This window comes from Mustela putorius, unplaced genomic scaffold, assembly GCF_011764305.1.
Source record: "Mustela putorius furo isolate JIRA1106 unplaced genomic scaffold, ASM1176430v1.1 tig00000275_pilon_pilon_pilon, whole genome shotgun sequence".
Classification (NCBI taxonomy): Eukaryota; Metazoa; Chordata; class Mammalia; order Carnivora; family Mustelidae; genus Mustela; species Mustela putorius.
The window spans coordinates 18030796-18046750 of record NW_025421341.1 but is presented as its reverse complement, the minus strand read 5'-3'; the positions used below and the strand labels follow the sequence as shown (position 1 = coordinate 18046750).

Sequence of the window (15955 nt, the reverse complement as noted above, 5' to 3'; positions counted from 1 at the left end):
TCCTTTAAATAATTTTTGACAATACAGAGTATAAGTAAATGTATGCTTTTATTCCACTGGGTTTGGGTAAGATCATGATATTTCTTAATTCCTTTATCTACTGAGGTAAAATAATCTAAAAAAAAAAAATCTTTTTAAGTCAAGCCTCATATTACTAAATTTCTCAATAAACCCAGAAAACTGCCATCTTGAAATATAGAGTATACCTTACCAAAAATTACAAAATTTGTTCTACCTTCAGTAATTTCCTAATAGAAGTATTATAATTTAGCCACTCTTCTTAGATCTTTAAGTTTCTTATTATTAAGTAATATTTAGAATTTATAATATCATGAGTTATTTACAAATAGTAATTCCCTTAAACATCATAACAGCCATGGGAATAGGGTATTTTTTTTAGGTTTGAATTAAACAGAGGTTAAATAATTTGTCTAAGATCACAGAGCTACTGCAAAGAAATAGAAATAAGTAGGTTAAGTAACTTGCTCAAGATCACAGGTTCAGTATGTACTAGAACCACAATCTGAACACAGGCCAGCGATCACTAGCCTTCTTAACCACTAACCTGTAGTGCTTCCCTAAGATTATACTTTTTAACAACAATAAACGTTTCACATAAATCGTGAAAACAGATGAAACAAACACACAGCAACAATGAAGGATAAGGTACCAAACATTCCGACGTCTCAGATTCCTCCACTGTAAAACAGGTAAGTAGCAAGTACTATTAAGGAATTTTAATGTGGATCAATTGAGACAATACGTGAGAAGCCTTTAATACTGGGATTGGCTCTGCTTCTCATTAGATGTTCACTGTGATTATTGTTGTATGGGTAGCATCCAAGATTTAAGAACAAATGTTAGTGATTTACAGTAAAGAGAAACTAGTTCATAAAGCATTATTTTATTTAGCCTATTATTTTGAAGTTTAGACTTTGAGCTAAATGACTTTGCAGTAAGGTAATCAATAAAAAAAAATTATTTACTGTGGCTCTTTGTATAAAAGGTAAAACTTTTGAAATGCCAAAAAAAAAATAGTTACTGCATACTAATCCATGCTAAAAGTCATTATTTAAATCAGAAGTCACTTTAGAAATACCCAGCTGACCAAAAATAAATTCATTTAATTATTAAATCACTTATACTTTAAGATTTCACTTCATTTGGACTAAACCAGTCCCTAAATCTGTGAGTTAAGAATTTTCATCATTTTTCTCTTGTTGGTTTCCTTTTAAAAAGAAAATTAGCTATAGCTCAAGATATCTAACAATAAAAATTGACATCAATAATAATAGTTTCCTAGAATAACAAGAATTTAATATAATCAATCAAGTGTCTACTTTAAATACCTACTAAAATAATACAAATAAACGTATATTTTCTACTAAGCACAAAAGGAAAAAGATATGCTATTTTATATACTAGACAACTGGATTTAAATGACTGCTATACACTCTTCCCAAAAGAAAAAAAAAAAGCCTCAAAATTACCCCCAAGAAATTGTGATATAGTCATTTATCAATCATTTCTCCCACCTAAATATAGACAGAACATTTGGTGTCTTCTGGAGGATTGCTGGCATTATTATGGTAGTTCCTAACAATATTTTAAATAAAAGAATATTAGGAAGAAAAGATGGAAAATTTTAGAAATAGATAAAATTTTTTGTTTCACCAAGGCTTATGTTGGTTGTTTGCATTTCCTTAAGGATAAAAATGCAAAAATGTAAAGAAAATGCAAATAAGTTCTTTCTACTCCTAGAACACTATTTCTCATGCAGTTGATATTATCAGTTCAAGAACTGAACATCAAGAAATGTTCAATATTATTAGTAAATCAAGGTAAGTATTATCCAACTTATCACCAATTTGTTAGACCCCTTGAGAAATCTTTGATATGAATCTGGTTTAACATAATAAAATAAAATGATAAAACCTACACAGTAGCAGTGTCAGTTGCAAGAACTGTCTCAGATACCATGAGTTTGAAAGTTTTATCTAGAACTTCATATTGAGATCAGAAATTTACAGTTACTGTTTCCCTATGGAAAAGGTCTCTCTCTTCCCTCCTCCTGTAGAATTACCCCGTATTTATATAGAAAAAGCCTTCATTCTATATCATAAATCATATTTCTCATTATGCTTGACACACACTGTTCAAATATACCTATTCCCACCCCTACCCTACCCCACCATACTTTCCAGACATTGCTCTGATGTGAGCGGGAACTAGTGCTGTTTGGAAACTAGAAGGCCCAAATCCTTACTCAGGCACTCAGCACCTTGTGGAGAAAAAATGTTCAGAACGAACATTCAGAGTAAATTCAAGCTATTTGATCTCTATTCCCACATGTGACAGCTGGACTCCTTTGTCCTTCTCCCTGCAAGGCTGTCCTAATGCCTAAAATAACAACAATCCTCTTCCAACCACTTCTTCCAGGCTCACTGTCAATAATTAGGTCTCAAGGTCTTACCGCTGTAATGATAAATAGAAACAGGGAAATTAATCAATGTGTCTCTCTCTTTCATCATTTCATTCCCAATGTTTAGAACAGACTCTGATACATAATAGAAATTTGGTATATAATTATTGAACAAATGAAGAAAATCAAGGGGGAAGGGTGTGTTTGTCCCAACTGAAAACAATTTTCCTTTCACATATAGATCTAAGTTTCAGCAATCTGACACAATCATGTCCTGTGCTTTGTTCAAATCAATTCTCCTCCTCCTCAGTAATGATCTCATTGGAAAAGAAATGAGATTTTAACTGTATTTTTCCTATCCCTTACCCCATATCTAAGACATTCATATGTTGGGGATACCCAAAATGCGTAATGTTCCTTCTCATGTATTCTTTATCAGCTGAAAAGTCCCCAGTACATGGAATCATTTAAGAATAGGCAATAGAGGGCACCTGGGTGGCTCAGCCCATTAAGCCTCTGCCTTAGGCACAAGTCATGATCTCAGAGTCGCTGAATAGAGTCCTGTGTTGTGTTCCCTGCTTAGTGGAGAGTCTACTTCTCCCTCTGACCCTCCCCTCTCCCATGCCTCCTCTCTCTCTCTTTCTCTTTCTCTCTCTCTCTCAAATAAATATATTTTTTAAAGAATAAGCAATTTTTTTCTAAATTTGTACTTGTTCAATTTTTCAAAAAACCATTCTTTAGATTTTTCAGGAATATCCTCACTCCTCAAAAGGAGAAAAGTATGGAAAATCAGGTTGGACAGCTAAGGAATAGATCTGGGAGATGACTGAGTGAAAGCACAGGTTCTGGGTCACTAAGGTCAGGGTTAAAAGTTACTCAGCTTCAGATTTCCGAAGCAAACTAAGAAGGCCAAGTATGTGAGGGAAAAGCAGAAGAGTCAAGAATCCAGTGAGTGTGTTAGGAATATTTCTAAAAATTCATTTTTTTAGGAACTGGGAGAAGAAAGTACATATGAGGATGGCCAGGAGACAAACACGCAAGAGCAAGGAAACCAGTGTCAGGCAAATAAAGCAGGCTGTATTAAAGGGAGTGTCTTTTGTATCTCCCACAAATGTGAGAGAACTGAGCTGTAAGTGCATCACCAAAGTCACTCTAGGAACTGTTTCTAGCCTCCCTGTTGGCACAGAGGATGACTGTAAGTAGGAAACTTAGATCACAGGCATTCACAGAAACCACTGGACAGTCAAGTGAAATTGAATTTAAAGGATAAGGTGACATCAAGTAATACCTAGATTATAAGTGGATACTATATTTTTAAAAGTTAGCTAAAGAATTATGACTACACACAATATTTTCACTCAAATCTATGCACTCATTCCTTCAACACATACTATGTAAGTCCTATATGTCAGGTGCTATTCATAATGAGACACAATCTATGTCATCAAGATCCTTGATGAGAGGTTGGGAGAAATAGACACATCATGGGATTCAACAGGACATATGTGCTCTTATGTCATGTATTTAGTACCAAGAAAACAGAAAGGAGGTTTGGTTTATAGATAGGAATTTTTTTAGGTTGCTTGAGTATTCACAAAGAGCAAAAGGAGGTACCTATATTCCAGCCAATGGAATATTTGCCAAGATATGAACATGTGAAAAGACTTCACCAAATCTAGAACATAGTGTTACAGAGGCAAGGGGGTGCAACAGAGCTAGAAAAATAGGCTGGAGCTAGATTGGCAAGAGTCAACTGTGTCTTGAGGCTTTAAAAATACAATTAAAGATTTTAAAGCAGAAATTTAAAAAGCCATTTTTAGAAAGATTACTATAATGGTAGTAGAGGAGATAAGTTCTATTTGTAGGGACAATTGGAGGAAGAAAGACTAGTAGGAAGCTATTAGGGGAGCTTAGTGACAAATGATTGGACTTTGAAATAAATGGCTGCTCAATTTGTTTTGGATATAGAATACCCAGTCTTAAGTGATTGACTGAATATAGTAGTAAGTGGTAAAAAGGACTTAAGATTCACAGATCATCTTAGGTAATTATATGGATGATAATGTCACTAACCAAAATGGAAGAAAGAAGAAGGTGAGGGTGGAAGGGAAGGGGATGGTCGAAAAAGGAACTTGGCTTTGCGACCTCCTAAATTTGAGGTGCTCACAAAGCATGCAAGTTGGAATGTCCTATTTTATGAGGTACTCTCAGTTAACAGTCATTGCCTTGATATCATGACAGCAGTTTTAAGTTGAAGTGAAATTCTGGGCATAAATATTGTTAAATATGTTGGGTGCATGAATTTGATAAAAAGTTCCATTATTTACTCTTAGGTTGTGAAAACCATTGATAAGAATAAAGCGATATTATAAAATGAATATGATAATATCAACCTAGTCATTGTCATATAAAAATTGCTGAAATTGTTTAAGATTTAAAGCCTGGGTGGCTCAGTGGGTTAAGCCTCTGTCTTCGGCTCAGGTCATGATCTCAGGGTTCTGGGATCAAGCCCTGCATCAGGCTCTCTGCTCAGCGGGAAGCCTGCTTCCCCCTTTCTCTCTGCCTGCCTCTCTGCCTACTTGTGGTATCTCTCTCTGCCAAATAAATAAAATATTAAAAAAAAAACCCATCAGCACAAGCACAATGTTCACAACCCATTCATCATAAAACTGTAAATAACAAGAAAAAATAAATTATTGGATACTGTTCTACATGTACCAATTTTTAAAAAGGTCTTGGCAAGTTTAAGTGAGGCACCCCACCAAGTAATAGCAGAAATCTCTGGAACCACTGATTAATCATATATCATCAAGTCTTGTCACCTCTAATTACTTAAACTGAATTATGAGTATATGTGTGAATATAATGTAGTTTGAAAGACTAAATAAAATACTAAATAAAACAAACATGTATATTGGTACTTGTTCTAAACTATCTTCCCTGACATTCTACATAACAAAGATTAATCTTTGTTTTTAACTTTCATTTCCCTTTCTGTCACACGGTAGGTAATAGGCAATACCAGTATTTAGTTACGCAAGAAAGTGGAGTGAGACATGGTTTCCATATTTACTGGAATATTATCACTACAAAGTCATTTCATGGAATTTGACTTGCCTTATCATAATAATATGTTCCAGAAACAGTTTTATGTGAAAAGTAAATGACTTGTTTGGTCCAAAAACTGAAACCTGGATGTCCTAAGGGAGACAACAATAGTTTTGTTTTTACCAATGTTAGTTAATAGGTGGGATTTTTATACATTGTTGGCACTACAAATAATTGCTATATATAATTATAATATGTCCAACAATGCCTTCCTGTAAGTAACTGTGGTTATTACTATGGGTCTAGATATTTAAAACAGAATGAAAAACTGTTATAGTCCCAGAAGGGCAACTGTCTTCTCTCTGAGTATACGAAACACCAGAATTGAAAATACTTTGTGCATCATCTGTGACCAATGAGAAGACCTTTCCATAATTTTAGCTGTAAGTTGACCCAAAAAACAAATCAGAATGCCTTATGGAAGATGACAGCTGCTCAACAAACCCAAAGTGTCTAAACAAAGTTGGTTTAAACCTAAAGATAGATACATGCAAGGGCACTAAAGACAATCTAAAATAAATTGAAAATCTAATCTCCTAATTAGATGATATATTTATTCATGAAACACACCCAAGAAGATAAACACGTCATTAAAATGCATGTTTACATTTACTGTAAATTCATGTACCTCTTCCTTCTTAAAAGGTAATGGCATAAATATTATCATTATTTAATGGAAGTTAACCAAACGTCTTATCATGTTGATAGTAAACTATAAAACCAACAGACTATATCTTCATAGTATAAAAAGTGTTTTAAATTATTCTGTACACTACTTATAAGTAATGATTACACACATTTTTATCTGTATATAATTATTATCCTCTTAAGGAGAATTTGCTTAAAGCTTCAAGAAACTGCAAGTTCTTTGCCTGTTTGGAGAATACAAACATCATACCAATTACAGTATCATTTAAATTTATTTTAAATATATGTTATAAAATACCAGTTAAATTTATAGTTATAAAAATAATTAAATATTTAATTTGAAAACTGATGTTTTAAAATATAACTAGCAGTTTCTTATAAGCCCATATAATTTATATCCAAATCAATAAGAGAAATTAAGCTTTATATTGACCTATATTTAAAAATTACACTTTTAAATGTCTCCTTTTTTGATTAGAAGTTATTTAGTCCTTTATTTCTGGTGTCTGCTTCCATGGAAGGGCACGGAATAGTTCTAACATGAGCCTAACCACTTGCCAGATGGTACACACAGTAGTGATTGCGTTCACAGTACACTTTAAGAGGTCTCGTCTAAATCTAAGCATACTTGCAAGTTTAATAGTCATACCAAACATAAAATGCCCAGCTCCAGATTCCAAAGCTTCCCTTCCCTTAGCTTTTCCCTTAAAAATTAATGGTCACTATATCCTCATTGGCTCTGACCAAAAATCTTGGACTCCTCTTTATTATTTTTTAATTTATTTTTAATTTATTTTCAGCATAACAGTATTCATTTTGGACTCATCTTTAAATCCCCTCTCTCATACTACATCCAGCCTATCAGAAAATCCTGTTGCTTTCTCATAAAAAAAAAAAAATAAAAATCTTACTATTTAGCCTCTATGCCATTGTCATCCTAGCCCAGAAAATCTTCATAACTCTCTTCAATAAATGAAATAGTTTCTTTTATTTTTTAAGATTTTATTTATTTATTTGACAAACAGAGATCACAAGTAGGCAGAGAAGCAGGCAGAGAGAGAGGAGGAAGCAGGCTCCCTGCTGAGCAGAGAGCCCGATGCGGGGCTCTATCCCAGGACCCTGGGATCATGACCTGAGCCAAAAGCAGAGGCTTTAACCCACTGAGCCACCCAGATGCCCCTAAATGAAATAGTTCCTAACCAGTCTGCCAGCTTCTAACTACCCTAGCTCCTATGGCAGTCTAATTTATACACAGCCGTCATAGTGATCTTATTATGTAAATCAAATCAGGTAATTCTTCTCAAAATCCTCTAACAGCTTTCCAGCATTCTCAGAATAAAATTCAATATTCTCTTTACTATCACCTAGAAGTCCCTTAAGTCAAACCCTTTTTGGTCCCCAAGTACCTAACTTTATTTTCTCCTCCCCCTTTCTAAGCTTTCCTACTCTGTTTATTTTAATCTCCTTGCTAGAACATTTTGGACATCTTCTCATCTTAAGGGCTTTGCATTTGCTGTTCCCCCAACTCTAATTTCCATCCTTAGTTCTCTGTATTTCTTACGTCCTCACTTACTTCAGGTTTCCATTATATGTCACCGTCTCAGAACAACCTTGGCTTCTCTCTTTAAACCTGATTTAAAACCACCCTGCACTCTGTTTCCCTGGGTTCTGCTTTATGTTTTTCTCCAGCGCTTATGGCCATCAAACATACTATAGCATAGATGTGTTCATTATTGGTTTGTTACCCTTTTCTTACAACAGATACAAGCTCCCTGGGGACAGATTTGTGTGTATTTAATTAATAGCCCACAATAGTGCCTGACAAATGCTCAATAATTTTTCTTGAATGAATAAATATGAAAGTACTATCTGTCTTTTAAAATTTTATTTCATCCCTCTTACATAGCCTAACTCATCTGTTTTCACAGAAATATAGTGCATTGGTCAAGGCAATTAAAGCAGTACCGTAGACAAAGCTAGATGAAGGTCGGGAACTCACCAGGCAACAAACGAATCAAGAACACATGTTTCTTCTAGAATGTGACTCATCACTTTCAAAGTCCTTTGATTTCAGGTAGGGAAATGAGGATGGAGACAGCATAACACCAGTGGAAGCCATAGGGTTTGGATCTGGAAGTGGTGTACACTGGCTTTGGTTAGAATTGGTGATACCAATTGTGATAGTTCAGAAGGCTGGGAGATATAATCTTCCAATGGGCCCAAGGAAGAGAAAACTGAGGTGGTGAGCATCTAGCCAGTCTCTGCCACAGATAAACTAGAAAAGCACTGACATTTCATGGTTTTTTTGGTTTTTTTTTCTTTTTTTTTCTTTTTTTTTTTTTTACTTTTATAAAATACTTTAAAATTTATGCTACATGGCATGCCTCTGGAGAACCATGATGAAAACAGAGTAGAATGACAGGATCGAGCATGACTAGAGAAATGAAGAGAGAAGTATTAGTTACATTTTTTTAAGAACTGTCTCTCTGAGTAGGTGACATTTGAGTTGACATATTAGAAAGGAAAAAGTCAGATACAAAAATGAGAGATGTAACAACACAAGTAGAGGGAAGAACTAGTAGTATACAGCCCCGGGGCAGGAGTAATGTGGCATGTTTGCAGGATAGTGAGAAGACTGAGGAAGCAGAGGGTACTGCGTAGGGAGTGTGAGGGAGTGTCTGGCCAGAGATAGGCAGGAGAAACTTGCAAAGCCTGGTATGCCACAGAATGAAGTTTGGATTTTATTTTTAAATGAGAGGAAGCCATTATGGTGTTTAAAGAAGGGAATCCTGTAGTCTGATTTGTATTTTTAAAAGACCTGTTTGGTTATTGTGAAGTGAGTGAATTATTATAGGGTAAGGTAGGGCAAATTAGTAGGCTTTTGCAATAGTGTGAGAGATAGGGAAAATATGTAAATGTATTCTGGAGGAAGGGCCCATCAGACTTACTGGTAGATTTAATGGTGGCAAATGCCTTGTGGGAGAATGAGCAATCCCAGTGACTCCTAGGACTTTAGCTTGAGTAAATTCACAGAAGTTCACATTTTGCTTTTACGAAAATGAGAAGATTAGAAGACCAGGTTTTCTGGTAGGAAAAAAAAAAAGAGAGAGAGAGAGAGAGAGAGAGAGAGAATTCTTTCTGGGCATGAAAATTTGGAGAGATTTATTAGATGGCCAAGTTCAGGGGAGAAGTCCATAGTAGAGATATCACCCTGAGGATGATCACCATATGGGGAAGTATTTATAGCCTGAGTATGGGAGAAGCCACCTGGGGAAGTGCAGCAGCGAGAAGCAGCAGCTGCAGGGGTGAGCCAGGAAGGAGAGGAGGGAGGCTGAATCCATCAATCAGAAGTCTGGCAGAAGAGGAAGAGCCCCCTGAAGATGCTGAGCAGGCCAGCTTGGGAGTCAGCAGGACCATACAAATAATGGGGTCAGGAGAAGAAAAGCAGGTGTGGTAGGTTGATTTGACTGAACCTGAGAGGTAAAGAAAAGAAAGTTAAGTGGCACTCCTGGTGGGCACGGAAAGAGCAAATGACTGACAAAAGTAGTTTCAGGGCCGAGGAAAGAAAGGAAACTCCAGCAACTCCACTGGAGGAAAGAACAGAAAGAACAAGTCGAGGATGTTAGTTCCTTCATCACTGCTGCCAACGTTTTTGGTGGAAATGAGCAGAGCAGCTTCTGAGGAAACAGCATAGGTGTGGTGGAGGCTTGTCTGGCTAAAAGAAAAAAAGTGTTTTTAACCAATGGAAGGTACTGAAGGCCATTTTCTATGCTGAAAGGAAGCATCCTTTGAAAGTAGGAAAAAGACATCTACCTAAATCAGAACTTAAAAACTCTCTTAACTAATCTGATTTAAAATCCTTCTGGTTCTTCAACCTGTGGAATTGCACTCTATAGAAATGCAAATTAGGTAAGACATTATAAAGATTTAATTATCTGGAATTTAATATGCATTTATTTTATTTTGACCTTGTTAGAAAAACAGTAAAAATACATTTTTAAAAATCTGGTTTTCCAAGGAAAGAACATATAATTAATCTGCATATAAATACAATCTAATTAATTATTTTAATATTTAAGTTTAAAGCAATTATCAAGGGAGAAAAAGGATACTGGCCAAATTCATATCTAATTTAGTTGTATGTTACTGGCGAACTTGTATGCCTGATTGTAAAAATAGATACTATTTCCTCAGTTTCCTCAGTATTTTTCTTTAAAATAATTTCTTTACTATTTAGGAGTTTGCTTTTGAGTAACCAGACCTGATACAAATTCTTTCTCCATGACTCTCAAAATCTCTAAGGCTTGTGTGTGTGTGTGTGTGTGTGTGTGAGAGAGAGAGAAAGAGAGAAAGAAAGAGAATTGGGAAAATAATAAATGCCTTAAAGAAATGCAAAGTTAAAGATAGCATGTATAAATCAGCTGAATTCTAACAATTATAGATGCTTATTGTTATTACGATACCCTTATTATCATCATCATCATCATCATCATTGTTATTTTGATTAAGAAGTCTATATACCACAGAGGAAGAATTTGATTTCTGTTGATGGTAACTGACAAAAACAAATAAATAGTTACTTGTAAAACAAAAGCTTTTTCTTTACTCCTTAAAGAAATATATCAAGGAGACAATAAACATTTTATTACAGAACCATACAGTACTAAAACTTTTGCGTGTACGTGGGGGTAGGGCATGAGTGATTTGGTTTTGAAAGTAATAGAAAATATGAAATTATTTGAGCAACACTAAAAGTTTATAACTGAATTTTATATTATGGCTAGTTAATGGTTGGTAGTCTAGAATGACAGTATAAAGATAGAAGAATAAAATGGTAGGAATAGAAGCAAGTATGTGACAATGAAGAAATGGTGGTATAAGGAAGTAGCAACTGAGACAAACTGAAAATGAAGGCAGGCAAGAAAAGGCACAGATTAAAAAAAAAAAAAAAAATGAAAAGGCTCAGGTAAATGAGTTGTCCCAAAGTCACAGCTTAATCTTCTTTTGAGGTATGTTACTCTAGAAGACTGGTGATTATTCTTTCTACTAGTGATTGATTTTTCTCTTCTTTACTGCCTAGCTTATAATGTTAGTCTTCTCTCCTAATGGGCTAACTAGTGAAGACTGTGGCAGAGAAATTATTTCCTGGGTTGCAGTAGTAGTTACCAGGGAAGCTGTCTTTCCAAAGGCTGGAAATAAAGCTGAAATTCAGATTTTGTCTTTTACTAAAAGTTAAATATTTCACTCCTTCTCGTCTCTTCATTTTCATTTAATAGAAGTTTTTCCCTTAACCTCCAGTTAATGGTTAGATTGACCAACATTTCTTATTTTCTCTATAAAACACAATAGTTGTGCACATCGCACTTACCTATTCAGAGCTCTCAGACCATGCCCAAGTAGACCAGCACAGGCTACTCCCACCAGCTAAGATCCTTGATGACAGAGAGTTCCAAGGAGTGTGTCATTAACCCTCCTTATAAGTCAGTCATGTTTGCTATTGTAATGTAATTAAAGATCAAGGTGATGAAATAGTGTGATAAGAAGAACTGCTGTCCGTGAAAATTAAAGGCATGCTACAGAAAGGTGAGAGGACCATCTTCGAGTGTCTCAAGTTCTTGATACAGATCAAGGAAATCACAAAATTGAAACTGAAAATGTAAATGATACATTATTGGTATAGCTTATGCAAGAAATATGGTGTAGCATTCCAATCAATAGTCACTTAATCAAAGAAAAAGCCATGACTTTACATCAAAAGACTGGCATGGGAATGCAGATGCACTGTTTTAAGTCCAAGTAGAATACTTAAGATATGAATGTGTCATTTTTATGACTTCCTTTACTAATAGACCCTTTCAATTCATTAACTTACTGATTTTGATCAGGGCAGATAGAATCACATCTGCTGTGCTCTTAAGTAAGATAACACAGACAATAAATATTCCTGCTACATGGAAATAATTAAACACATAGGATTTAGAAAATAAGTAACACACCCAGTCATTGGGAGCAGAGAAAAGTTTGCAAAAGAAAAAAAAAAATACTCAGCACAGGTTAATGTATGTAAGTTATTAGAGTTGGTCAGCATTTTATTCTGAGACATTTGTCCTCGTTAAATATAATAGGAGCAATTACATTATGTTTGCCACATATTATTCATAAACCTAAAATTTCTTGAAGATCGATGGCATAAAGTTGGGAATATATGAACAAAGGTAAGAAAATAATATTACTGCCTAAACCATAATCAAAATGATATATCCATGATCATATATAAAAGCTACTTCCTAAAATTTTAATATACCACAGAACTATATGATAGAATATATGTATGGATTTGTCTATATTAATATTTTTCTTGAAAACTGAATACTAGTAAAAATTTTATGACTTAAAATAAGTTTCCTATGAATATAAATATGCAGATTTATAAAATAATGCATTTTAATAAATACCAAGTAATAAGTTTTGTCTTTATACTGATGTGATTATAGTTCACGAAACTACAGTCTTCAAAAAAAACCAAAATAAATTACTTGTTAATGAGGAAAAAACATATATTGGTAAAATAATCAAATGAAATGCATAGTTGCTGAGATCCCATCTTTAAAAGAAATCCTACAAACCTCTCTGGAAACCATCTGTGCTTTATTCTAAGCCTAAACTACAACCTCTACAATAAATACACACAATAGTGCACTTGGTCTGTACTGCCACCAAGTGCCTAAACCAATTAGTTTAAAGATTCTTGACACAGCTATAAGCAGATTCTTTTGTTGTTATGAGTAGCAATTTGGAAGCAGGCTAAGAGCAAACCACTCTGATCATGAATGGCTATAAGAGCAACACAATTTAGACATGACAATAGAACCTCAAAGGCATTAATAAAAGAATCAGAAAGGTAAATAATCCTACCAGCTCACTGGAAGTTCATGAAGTCTAAAAATGTTATTCAGCTTGTAGTCAAATTTTGCTGGACCAATGTTTTCTTTACATAAATACAGGTTTGGATTTTGTTGCATATCTGTGGGAAATTCTGAATCCTAGAGGAAAAAGAAAAAGCAAGAGCTATATATAAAATAGCCATATCACTGCACACATTAATACCATATTATTTAATACTAAATTACAACATAAATATTACTATTATATTCCCTCAGGAGTTACCATAAGTCCTTCATTTCCTATTTAAGTTTTGAGAAAGCATGCAAAAAAGATAAAATGTTAAATAAGGCACATATTTATTTGCATAAGTCTAAACTGCATGCTACATGGAAAAATTATTTAAAAACAGCCCCTATTAAATTACAATGAAGTACAACATGGTATTGTCTTATATTATTGGTCAGTTGTCCTTTTTCAATAAGTTTCCATCCCCAACAGTAATGTCAGCAAATCTGTGATTATTCTTATATTCCTTTGTCCTCTATAAATGGTGAACCAAAAACACTTTCATTAGGAAACAGAACAATAACATAAGTTATTGGATTAATTATGGTTTTCTTCTTAAACCTGAAGACACAGGGCTAATTGAAAGGACTTACTAAAGGTAAAACATTTAATTATTTTGAATCTCACCTACAGAATAATCCACATTTGCCAAGCAATTGTAACTGGAGATCAAAGACCATTTTTAGTCCATGAGAAAGTAGCAGTGGAAGGAAATATGCTATAAACAGGTACTTAATTAATATTCAATAATGGATGGATTAACTGCTTAACTCTACAAAAGAAGGAAGTAATCAACCCACTTATACTTAATACTTTAAAACTGCCTTTAGAGAGGGAGGTATATCATTTGTTTGTGTACTCATTCATTTATTCAAAAAATATTTATAAGAGCTACTTTATCCCAAACATTATTGTAGGCATGGGGAATCCACCAAAGAACAAAGCAGATAAAAAGTTTTGCCCTTGTGGAGGTTATATTAGAGTCAGAAAATGATACAACCAATTTTTATGAATGAAGTATTTTTCTGGATAACAACATAATACATATTCATATAGAAATATCATGCATTCCATATACTACAAAGAAAAAAATTAAAAGAAACCTTATTTTCACCACACAGATATAACCACTATTAGCACTTTGATATAATATTACATCCCTTAATTTTTATAAATTTGAGACCATATTCTATTATCCACGCTCCATTTTCCATTTAACATAGTGGTATACTACATTTTCATTCTACTTAGTATATTTTGAAAGAATGCCATATTTTATTCAATATTCAGTTATATTTGTTTTCCTTATGCTTATCAATGCTATGAACAGACTTTTCTGTCTATAAATCTGCATTTCACTGATTATATTCTTAAAGCACATTTCTAAAAGTGTAAATAAATAATTTGAATAAAATACTTAACATAAAACACGATTCCTCTTCACAGATTGCTCTTTAGAAATCTTGTATGAATTTATATACTGCCTGTCATATAATACTGTGTGCAATTCACCACAATATTGTTAATGCTATCCATCCATACATTCACACATGTGTAATACATGTAATACTTTCAGGGTGGGTTAAATCAGTGATGGGTGTGTTAAGAAGGGCACTTGTGCTGATGAATACTGCATATTGTATGTGAGTGACGAATCATGAAATTATGCTTCTGAAGTCATTACTATACTATATGTTAACTAACCAGAATTTAAATAAAAACTTGAAACAAAAAAATCAACTAAAACTAAAACAATACATTCAGTCAACTGTTTAACTAATACTTATCATTGAATGTCTATTTCATGACAGGCACTGGTTTCAGCTCTTATGTCTTTGAACAAAATAGACAAAATTCCCTTCTTTGTGGAGATTGCATTCCAGCATGAGGACACCATGGACAATAAAAAAAATAAACATATAAATTACATTATATCTAAAGGTAAAAAGCCTTGGGGAAAATTGTTGCTAATTCGTATAAAAACTATATAATATTGACATTTCTTAAATTAACTGAGTAAGTTTTTGTGTTTCTTTTTTCTTTTTTTACTGCATCTTTTCTGAAAGGTATGTCTGTGTCTTTTGTCCATTTTAGTATCATTGTGATGATAATTCATTTTAACAATATTGTCTGGGTTGGAAATGGAGGGAAGGTAAACTATTATGCCAGACAAGGTAGCAAGGTGAATCAGAATCCAGGCTTACATAATTTTTTGATGGCAGGGAAAAATCTAGAACCATAAACTTATTATCCCCAGCAATTTGTATAAGCACTATTAAACCAATCATTATATAAAACTAAAATAATGAGGGGCGCCTGGGTGGCTCAGTGGGTTAAGCCACCGCCTTCGGCTCAGGTCATGATCTCAGGGTCCTGGGATCGAGTCCCACGTCGGGCTCTCTGCTCAGCAGGGGGCCTGCTTCCCTTCCTCTCTCTCTGTGATCTCTTCCCTTCCTCTCTCCTACTGTGATCTCTCTCTCAAATAAATAAATAAAATCTTTAAAAAAAAAACTAAAATAATGAGACACTTCATGAAATCTTATCAACTAAGCTTAATATAACCTTCTCAGCTACAGCCTCTTTGGTGTAGCTGAGAAGAATACAGGAAAATATAAAAATACCTGAACAGATATTTAAAGGAAGATTTATAAGGGCAGTGAAGGCCTAGAAACAGCAATCCTATCTAAACATAAATGCACCTGCAGAGGTAAGATGTAAGACCCCTTCCATTGCCCAGCATGTATACTGAAATGTTCCAGGAAACGGAAGCAAATGGGCAGGCAGAATCGGTGAGGCAAGTGCAGATACATAAGTAAGGACTGTGCA

General features: G+C 34.2%; 1 protein-coding gene across 2 annotated transcripts in view; it reads right to left on the bottom strand.

The window, feature by feature from the left end:
- The window catches only part of SPAG16 (sperm associated antigen 16), a 1017727-nt gene that overhangs the window by 861069 nt on the left and 140703 nt on the right, over positions 1 to 15955 (bottom strand). For both annotated transcript variants that reach the window (XM_045078716.1, XM_004767008.3), the window contains one exon: positions 13094 to 13221. In XM_045078716.1, coding sequence (XP_044934651.1) covers positions 13094 to 13221 — 128 coding nt within the window. The remainder of the gene's footprint in view (positions 1 to 13093; positions 13222 to 15955) is intronic.